The sequence below is a fragment of the Lytechinus pictus genome, chromosome 12 (assembly GCF_037042905.1).
Source record: "Lytechinus pictus isolate F3 Inbred chromosome 12, Lp3.0, whole genome shotgun sequence".
NCBI lineage: Eukaryota > Metazoa > Echinodermata > Echinoidea > Temnopleuroida > Toxopneustidae > Lytechinus > Lytechinus pictus.
This window is the reverse complement of record NC_087256.1, coordinates 24,242,184-24,253,097: the sequence shown is the minus strand read 5'-3', so window position 1 is coordinate 24,253,097 and position 10,914 is coordinate 24,242,184. Positions and strand designations below refer to the sequence as shown.

General features: G+C 37.5%; 1 protein-coding gene across 2 annotated transcripts; it reads left to right on the top strand.

Moving 5' to 3' along the window:
• Positions 1-642: 642 nt before the first annotated feature.
• Positions 643-10,792, top strand: LOC129272599 (monocarboxylate transporter 7-like). Of its 2 annotated transcripts, none has more exons than XM_064107566.1 (4): positions 643-1,985; positions 5,642-5,782; positions 7,884-8,792; positions 9,361-10,792. In XM_064107566.1, the coding sequence occupies exons 1-4, from the start codon at positions 1,781-1,783 to the stop codon at positions 9,492-9,494; spliced, it is 1,389 nt and encodes a 462-aa protein (XP_063963636.1). In that variant the 5' UTR covers positions 643-1,780; the 3' UTR covers positions 9,495-10,792. The 2 variants fall into 2 exon arrangements, with proteins under 2 accessions (XP_063963636.1, XP_063963635.1); XM_064107565.1 differs by having other exon boundaries at positions 7,776-8,792.
• The last annotated feature ends 122 nt before the right edge of the window (positions 10,793-10,914 follow it).

The following is a 10,914-nucleotide window of genomic DNA, read 5'->3' as shown; positions in this document are numbered from 1 at the left end:
TTGATATCGGGCACATTGCCCTTTAATACTTGCCGAGCTGGTCTTTTTTGAGGAGGGGTGGGGAGAAAATCAAGACATTGGATGATAAATTGCCCCAATTCAATGGAAAATATATAATTTAGGAACAAATAAATTCGAAGAATTTTGCAAGGTTTAGCTTAATCCAAAAATAACTTCACAATAATATCTTAGAATGTTTGTAGTCTCTTGAGACGTTAACAGATATATTTCATTAATACCTCAGTCACATTTCCTCGAAAAAAGCCGCTATAACATTTTATGTACTCTTTAAAAAAATACAAAAATAAAGTACAGACTCCATAGAGACATCGGAGTCGTCTTAGCAGTCGGGGATGAAATTAATCTCCACGACGCTTCTGCAGTTGATCGTCATGTCTTGGAGACGTAGCGTAACAAGCCCACACAAATTAAAAGGGTCAAATATGCTGTAGGGGTAGCGGACAATATTTCTAAGAATCTGCGAGTGAGCGAAGCGAGCGAGTAAAAAAAAAGAAGACCCGTCTCATTCGATACTATAATTTTATGGTAGTTTTTGACATATTACTTAAAAAATAATGTTAATTTTTTTTTTCTCGGAATTGAACATTTTTCAGGGGGGGGGCATGGCACCCCAAGCTCATCTGAATGCCAGTGCGTCGACTAGAAAATGTCGTGAAAAAATCGAGCATGTTCGATTTTCTTGCGACTCTTCGGAGAATACAAGTTAATAATAAGTTTCAGAGATGTATCGGAGACGTCTCTGCAATCAGCAAAATCTGGAGTCGCAAACTAATGGCGAGCTAGTTGCAATCCCATTGACATTAACCTTTTTACGTTTTGCAAGTTTTAATTTTTTGCTTGCCTAATAAAGGAATAAACACAACACTTTACAGCCCATTAAATGTGATTTGCCCAAACTATTAGAAAATAAACACGAGAAAGCGCTTTGATTGCATCCAACTTCTGAGTCAAACCGCCGTTAACCGCCCCCCCCCCCCCCGGTTAAGTCTGATCGCCTTCAGCACATTCATTAGCACCAATTCAAAGTCAACTATTGAAGTTTATTCATGAGTATATAAAAACTGGTGGGTGTTTCATAAAGCTGTTCGTAAGATAAGAGCGACTTTAAGAATGACTGGTGATCCTTTCTTTTGGTAAATGCTATACATCATTGACAATGGTTTAGTGCGTAAGAAAGGTTCACCAGTCGTTCATAAAGTCGTTCCTAACTTACGAACAGCTTTATGAAACACCCACCAGGTCTATTGTGAGAATGCAAACTGGATGCGTTTCCATTCTCACATTAGATCTAGAGTAGCATCTTTTATTAATAAAAATGCACAGGCCTATATACTTTTCACACAAAGAGTTTTCTTGCCTACCTGAAATTCTACCAGATGCTTGCCAGACCTAGCAACAAGTGACGTATGCAAACGAGTCCAGATATTGTGTAAAAATCATTATATATGCAGATTGGTGAAACACCTGCATGGTTTCTAAGTTGTTGGCAGGAAGACATAGATTTGCATCACTTTTAGCGAATGTAGCTACCTGTTAAACAATGGAATCTCTCTGAACTGTCATGATTATGAAGTCATGCTTTCTCTGTGTCCCTCTCCCACATTGTTTCTCTCTGTCTATCTCTCCCTTCCTCTCACTCTCTCTATTATAGAGGTCTAGTAAAGCAACATAAATACCAAGTCCGACGGAGCAAACGTGTATATTACACCAACCTCTTTTTCTTTGATTTAATCATTCGTATTTATAACAATACATAATAATGAAGCCTCCAACGGAAGGAAGCATTTTGAATTGGCGGTGGGGATACGTTATCATATTTTGTAAGTTTACCCTTCTGGTATACGCTGCAGGCATCACGAAATCGTTTGGTGTTCTTCTCCATGAGATGGTGGTGAGATTAAACTCAAACTACGCCATTATTGGGTTCATCTGCAGCCTGCCATCCACCCTCTCACTTCTCGCAAGTAAGTAGGTTTTCATGTTTGAATGTCGATGAGCTCCAAAGCGAAATACTACAATGCAAGTTCTTGCATTTGTTTACTCACAAAGCTGGAGACGGTCATTTTGCCCACATGCAATTTGAATATCCCCCTATCCACTTGTGTGCGAATTAAAGTGTGCTCCACAACCGAACCGCTTAAATGGGGGGGGGGGGGGGGTACTCCGGGCTGAAAATATTTACATTTAAATTGATAGAGCAGAATTCGCAGAGTAAAATGATGAAAATTTTATCAAAATCGGAAAACAAATAACGAAGTTATAGAATTTTTAAGTTTAGCAAAAGTTTTTATATTATTACATGAAATGATAATTGTTTCATTTTTCATACAAGTCATGTGTGAATAATGAGTCTGCTTGATAATGAAATAAGTTGCAGCAATGAATATCTAATGCACTTAATCAGTTGTCAATCCTTTTTTTTCAGTTCTTGGTAAAAAAAGTTTGAATAAACCCAATTTCATATAATACAATACAAAAGAACAAGTGGGGATATGACATCAAGTTGCTCATTGAATATTCATGAAGACATGCCTAGAACTGTTTCACCGGACAAAATGCAAATCTTTGAATTACCATAACTTTGTTGTTCCTTGTCTGATTTTGATCAAGTTTTCAGTGTTCTCTTTGATTTTTCTTCATCTGTTTAAATCATACAAGTTTCAGCCCGGAACATACCTTTAAAGGCAAATTTCTCTCTGTTTTAGTTCTGATAATCATGCAATCCATGGGTTTCACTGTAATATCGTGGGTTTCCCCCCAAATTTCATTGTAACGTATGATTTTTATCATATATATGCAAAGGCGCATTTTGCCGACTGTTGAAAATTTGTAAATATTCGGTAAGAAATTTAATCAAGACGTCAAATCCCTATTTATGTTCTAAAATTATGATGGGTAAGGGCAGGACGTAATTTGTCAAAAAGCTGTGAGCACCGGATTCGGTAGACTAGCTTAGTCGGGGAAATATAGGAGCGCCATGATCACCTAACAAGGTGATTACGTGCACTATACAAATCGTACATTATTTATTAGGTGGTCTGTCATGTATATATAACATACCACCTATTCAGGCAGTCCGCAAGCCCTGAAAAAGTAGCTTCTTTTACTAGAGGGTTTTTGCATAGTTAATGAGCTTGGTGCGAACCAAAACACCTCTTTTTATTCGGCCATTGCTGCTCTAAATATTGACAAAATTTCACGTTTTTGGTATCTTTGTAAAGAAGAAGAATCATTCTTTCAGGTCATGTGTTTGAATTTCTAAAAAAATGTTCTAATATAGGAAAAACTTTTGATCTAAAACATGAAACAAAATTTTTTTTTTTCATGCAACAAAAGTTGTTGTTTTCACACTTAATTTCTATTTGGGCACAAATGATTTTTAAATCATGATAAAGCTGAAGATCTAAGCTTTAATATGATATAATTTCTATAAGAAGATGTATTTCAGATGGGTCAGCAGCCAGCTTTTCATAGGCCAAGTACATTTTGCAGCTCAAAAACAAGAATACTGCGCTCTGATTGGTCATAGAGACCACACACCCACGCAAATTCCAATGTTCCCCACACTGGGCCTCTGCAAGGTCACACTCACCATGTGGTAATCTCTTCAAATTACCCGCCCCTGTTTGTTTTGAAAACAGTATTCAGCCAATCAGAACTCTGGATTTTATGTTACTCAGAAATTTCAGAAATCTCGTCTTGCATCTTGATGGAAAAAGCTGGCTGCTGACCCATCTAAAAGATGCCACATATCAAGAGTGACATTGTAAGAAAGTATAGAGTTTGAGCTTTCTGATGATATAAATAATGTTGGTGCCTAAAACACAAAATGTTGCACAATTTGCAAGTGAAAACAGAGGAAGAAAATTCTGTTTGATGCATCTTTTCAGGTAAAAAATTCACTTATTTATCAAAATATTTCATTAAAAAGAAATGACCAATATAAAAGAGTAATATTTACTCTTGCCTATGGTACTCAAATAATCAATATTTCTCAAGGAAAAAGTGGTTAAATTCTTTGAGAAAGAAAGTCTCACAATTCACGAGATTTTGCAGGCACATGAATTCAGCCACGAGAGGACTTGGATAAATCTTGCTCATTTGCTCATTAACACAGGGGCTTGCGGACTGACTGTATTAATTTCGTAATTTTCGCATTTTCTTTCTTTCACCAGTTATTTTGATAGCAAAAGTTTATTCCCACTTTATCTAGAATCCTGGCACGTCAATTTCCTTGAATTTCATGTCATGGATAGACGTCATTATGGACATGTCTAAAGAAGCTTTTCAAGGTCAACAAATCATGTTGACATCATCTAGACGCCATTCTGTAAAATATTACAATTGATCACATCATCGTAACAAATCGTTAAAAACCATTCATTTTTACATCATATCCAGCTCAGGTTACAGGTCATCAGGACGAATGACATCAAAGGTCATTCAAAGGTCACGACGCACACGCACGCCCGTGTCAAAAATTTGAAATGCCTCAAACCGACCATGGTTAAGTTTGGGTACGATCTAGGTCATTTTAAGCCATAGACAAATAACAACAAGTATACGCTTAACGTCATTATGTGCTAGCTTTGAATTTGAAGCCCACTTGCTTTGCATACTTTTATGTAGGTCATGTGATATTGAAACGCTCTTGGGTTACAAATTTCTTTTTGGACATTTTACGGAATTTCCCAGAGTTTTCTTTCTTTTTTGAAGCTTTGTGCAATTTCTTGGACATTTTACCGAAATTTTGCGGAAAAATTTGTATACGATTTTGTTTGTACATAATATTTCATTAAAAATCAACACCAATGAATTTTCAAATAAATGCTGTGAAATTGATACCCACTGGCATCGTGAAAATTCTTGTCGGAAATTTCGTGTAAATTCTGCTGAAAGTTTACGGAGATTTTACAAAAAAAATACAAAAAAAATTTTCCATATGATTTTTTTTCATTAAAAAACATAACCGATGATATTTCAAGTAAATGATGTAAGTTGACAGCCATTGACATTGTAAAAATTTTGATTGGAAATTTTGTGGAAATTTTGCATTACATCTTCATAATTAAAAGAAAAACATCACCAATGAATTTTCAAGTAAATGCTGGGAAATTGAAACCTACTGGCATTGTTACAATTCTTGCAGGAAACTTTATTGAAATTTAGCAGATTTGCGAAAATTTTACACAAATCTTTCAAAAGTTTCTCACAATTTTTTTTTCTAATTGATAAACATCAATAATGAACTGACAAGTAAAAAGTACTTGCTGTGAAATTTCAGGCGCGCATTTTGCAATTTTGAGCGAGCCAATTTGGGTAAAATAGTCTGAACTTTTGGAGGAATTCATCAAAGTATATTATGTGCCTCAAACTTCATTTCATAAATCCTATCTTCCTGTCATGATAATCATCACGATTATCATCACAATTGTAATAATCACGTTTAACATGGTCAAAATTGATTGCCATGATGTCTATGACCAAGATTATCAAGTAAATAATAATTATCTAAATAAGTCATTTCATACATCAACCGACACCGAATGAAAAATGATGACAGACCACCTAATTCGTCCTCTTGAAGAATAAGAACAAGTTTATTTATTTATTTTGGCAGGTCCACTTGTATCTCTAATACTAGAAAGGGTGAACGACCGACTGGTCGCCGGAGGAGGAGCAATACTCGGCTCGACTTGCATGCTCATATGTGCCTTTTCAACTAATGTTGTAGTTGTGGGCGTGTGTCTTGCATTAACAGGTAAGGGAGATTACAGGCGATGAATATATTTAAACCATTTCATTATCATCATCGTCAAAAATATAATACAGCGTAACCATTGAACTCATTAACTATCATGGATCAGTTTTATGTTGATTGGATGAAAAGTATGAAACTATATCATTATGATCACTCAATATTCACACACGATGCACTTGACAAAATAATATATATATATATATACACTAATGTACAGCAAACATGATTTAACGATTGTAATGACCAAGATCGTAAGTCATTATGATAATGCTGTTTTTTTTAATATATCGCTTAATACATCGGATCAACGTCTCTAAGCACTTTAGATATATTACCGGGTCTTTGAATCCGAGCATGCTCGCAGAAAAAGCACTTTTCCCACTCCCTGTAATCATTCCAACACGAGTTTTAAGACTCAGTTGCTAGTGCTTGGCCTGGGCTTACAACATGGGCTTTTGAATCCTACCGGGTACCCATTTAACACCTGGGTGTAGAATGGCAAATGTTGGATTCGTTCTTTGCCAAAGGACGTGCGGCAGCGTTGGGATTAGAACACACTACCCTCTGATTTCAAGGCCAGAATCAGAATCGCTTAAAAACGAAGCTTAAGAACAGGGCCCAAGTTCTGAAGAACTGCTTTGTTCTGATCGACTGAAAAGGTTGCCTTATTCATGTAGACTCGTCTCTATTTCTAAAAAAGTAGTGAGAAAATGAGTTCATGGCGATCTCCGAAATCTTGGTAAAGGCTTGGTCCCACTGGCCGATGGACACAAAACGTAGTCATAACGGATACAGCGGACAAGCAAAATTTCCATCCGTTTTCATCCGCTCCAGACAATGGGCAGAATGGGCGAAATGAATGAAATCACAGTGGACGGATGCTCGATGGATATAGAGCGTATGAAACAAGTATGCAAAGAGTAGACAACAGATACATACCGTTTTCTAACGGATGGCAAGATTCTTTTCCGTTTTAATCCTCTCTGCATCCGTAAGAGCAGTGGGACCGAGTCTTAAAATATTAAAGCTTAATGTATTTTGTGAAGTCCATGATAGATTTGTGGAGCGTTATGGCCCAGTGGACTAGTCTCCTGACTTTGAAACAGAGGGTCATGGGTTCGAATCCCAGCCATGGCGTAATTTCCTTCAGCAAGAAATTAATCCACATTGTACTGGACTCAATCCAGGTGAGGTGAATGGGTACCCGGTAGGAGATATTCCTTGAATGCTTGAGCGCCTAGGCAGCCCAGCTAAAGCCGGGGTAATAATAATGGCAGGTCCCACTGGGAGAACAGTTTTCAGAACTGGAGTGGCTTCCCTGGGTAAATATACTCTAATACAATAGTATAGATTGGCCAGAGTATAGGACGTGATAGGAAGACGAGATAGGAACTGATGCAGAGTTGGAACCACTGTCATCATTGTTTGAAGATTTGCATAGTTCTAAATATCTGTGTGTCTATCGATGAATATATCCCATTCGATCAATACTGGAGTAGTACCTGGTTAAGACTGGGTCGATGTATCAGTTTATTTCACTTTATTTGAAGGATTCATGCAACTTGTAAATCTTGTTGGTTTTCTTCATTAATTTTTAAGGACCGATACCATACGTGTAAAGGTGTTGCTCAGTAGATAAGAAATTTAACCACAGTGTCTTGGGGGTCAAACCCCGCTGCAGCACTTGCGTCTTCTGGCAAGTCATTTATCTACACTTGCCACTCTCCACCCAAGTGTTGTGAATGGGTACCGCGTAGGGAAAACAAAAATTGAATGCTCGAGCGCCTGATCAGGGTAGCCGTGCTTAAGCTGAATAGTAGTAATACCATGATTAAAACATTTTATTTAGCGGTTTATAAATGTTTTTTTAATTTATTTAGCGGTTTATAAATGTTTTTTTAAAAATACTTTTACTATTATAAGTTTTATTATTATTTAGTTTACCTATCGTTTACTATTCCCCCATCTCGCTCTATTTTCATTTTACTTTTAGGGACCGGTTTTGCCTGTATTCACCTGCCCACAACGCTCATCATAAACGACTATTTCCCTGATGATTTTGTCATGATGAATACGCTTTCCATGTATGGTCTGACTGCAGGTGCAACCTTTATACCGTTCATCGTAGAAAGATCGGAAGAGGCTTACGGGTACCACGGAAGTTTTCTGATCTTAGCCGGTATTGGTCTTCACGCCATGGTGTGTGCTGCTGTAATCCGTAAACCAATCATGAAGAAAATTAAAATTAATTGTCCTGAAGCTAAGACAATGGGACTGGTCCGAACAGATAGCGAGATGACAAGTAAGCTTACACGACCGAAAAATAACAGCGCTCTGGGATCAAGGGGTGAAAAAAATCATAAGGAACATCAGTCAAGCAGTACAGGATCTGATCATTCAGAGATGGGGCTTGATGACGTCGAAACTGCTGTGTTAACCGAACACTTACCATTGATCACCGAAGAAGAAGACGACGACGACAAACTGGCTGGGGCGTCTGCAGGGACATCGAAGGGCAATACCGAACCTTGGTACAAGTTCTGTTGCAGAGGTCTTACGTTTCATGACTGGCTGGTCTTGTTTAACATGCCGTCGATTTTCCTCTTCTCATATGCATTGTACGGTTGGATGCTGTTCTTGGTACCCCATGCCGAATCCCTTGGGATTATCAGTTCCCATGCGGTATTATTATCCACTCTAGCAGGAATTGGTGGTATCTTAGGAAGAACAGTATTCATTATTCTCATTTCTAAAAACGTCGATCCTTTTCTGATATACATCCCCGTCAGTATTGTCTGCATCCTGACTTTTCTCCTTGACTTCGTCGGATCAGGGTATCCTGTACGGGCTGGTTTGGCGTTCGTCCAAGGCATCTGTTTCTTTACTGAAGATACTATGCCCTCTGCCGTGGTAAAGAAGATTACATTTGACCCAGTCAAATTCAGACGAGCTTATGCAATGCTATTTTTCTTTACTGGATTAGGAGCTACCTCAGCAGGCTATATGACAGGTACTTGTATTTATATACTTATTTTCATTTTAACGTTATAATTATATAGATTAACAAAGGACTCCCGGTATTGAATAAATTTACTGTCATGCCAGTTACATTTAAGTGACTGTGATGATAATTTTCATAATTATGCTATTACAATAGTTATAATGATAATGTTCAGTTCTCGTAAAAAGGCATTATTATCACGTTATTATCTAACGTCTCTATGCGATTATTACCATATAATTAGTCCCGGCAAGTCTTCTACAGCGCACATGCATTTCGATGAATGAATTTCTGGCAGGTATGCATTTCGATTCGAAAATACGACCCTCCGTTTCAACCCTCGGGGGACTAAGGGTCTCAACTCATGATACGATTAGCAAATCTAAAGAATAGTATGCATTCAATTCTAAAATACATTAAAAACTCAAAATACATGATTTTAATCAATTATGTACTACGTTCCTTCGACAGTATATATGGTATGTGATATGAAATACTAGTAGTAAAGGATGATAAACTCAACTTGCAACGATGGTATTTATCGAATAGCATTTTTTTTTATCCCCTCCTCCAACAGGATCTCTGTTCGACCTAACCCAGTCCTACACCAAAGTCTTCATGGTTAATGGTGTTCTTCTTTTTGTTGTTTTGGTGATCTTGACCACCACAGCTGTCCTATTGAGAGTTCAATCTAGGATCAACACGAAATGAAACATGTGACGTCATCTGACCATCCTAATACGTAAAAGATCCGTGACTATGAACCTTACAGTGGAATAAACACAAATAGGAGTAGACGTGGACAATAGGAATACGTACATCGTGTCATAATTAGAGGCTAAGATGTGATCTATGTAGATATGAATATTTCCACTTGGATAATCCGGCAACTAATAGGGCGACATTAAGCTATCGATTGCCCTCCCCTAAGAAAGATATTAAATACTCTTGTCAGAAAATGAACAATTTTTTTTTGTATTTTAGTTGATATCGGGCACATTGCCCTTTAATACTTGCCGAGCTGGTCTTTTTTGAGGAGGGGTGGGGAGAAAATCAAGACATTGGATGATAAATTGCCCCAATTCAATGGAAAATATATAATTTAGGAACAAATAAATTCGAAGAATTTTGCAAGGTTTAGCTTAATCCAATAATAACTTCACAATAATATCTTAGAATGTTTGTAGTCTCTTGAGACGTTAACAGACATATTTCATTAATACCTCAGTCACATTTCCTCGAAAAAAGCCGCTATAACATTTTATGTACTCTTTAAAAAAATATTTCGCACAGACTCCATAGAGACATCGGAGTCGTCTTAGCAGTCGGGGATGAAATTAGTCTCCACGAAGCTTCTGCAGTTGATCGTCATGTCTTGGAGACGTAGCGTAACAAGCCCACACAAATTAAAAGGGTCAAATATACTGTAGGGGTAGCGGACAATAAGAATATGCGAGTGAGCGAAGCGAGCGAGTTAAAAAGAAGACCCGTCTCATTCGATACTATAATTTTATGGTAGTTTTTGACATATTACTTAAAAAATAATGTTAATATTTTTTTTCTCGGAATTGAACATTTTTCAGGGGGGGGGGGGGCATGGCACCCCAAGCTCATCTGAATGCCAGTGCGTCGACTGGAAAATGTCGTGAAAAAATCGAGCATGTTCGATTTTCTTGCGACTCCTCGGAGAATACAAGTTAATAATAAGTTTCATAGATGTATCGGAGACGTCTCTGCAATCAGCAGAATCTGGAGTCGCAAACTAATGGCGAGCTAGTTGCAATCCCATTGACATTAGCCTTTTTACGTTTTGCAAGTTTTAATTTTGTGCTTGCCTAAGAAAGGAATAAACACAACACTTTACAGCCCATTAAATGTGATTTGCCCAAACTATTAGAAAATAAACACGAGAGCGCTTTGATTGCATCCAACTTCTGAGCCAAACCGCCGTGAACCGCCCCCCCCCCCCCGGTTAAGTCTGATCGCCTTCAGCACATTCATTAGCACCAATAAATATATACAGATCATTCAAAGTCAACTATTGAAGTTTATTCATGAGTATATAAAAACTGGTGGGTGTTTCATAAAGCTGTTCGTAAGATAAGAGCGACTTTAAGAACGACTGGTGATC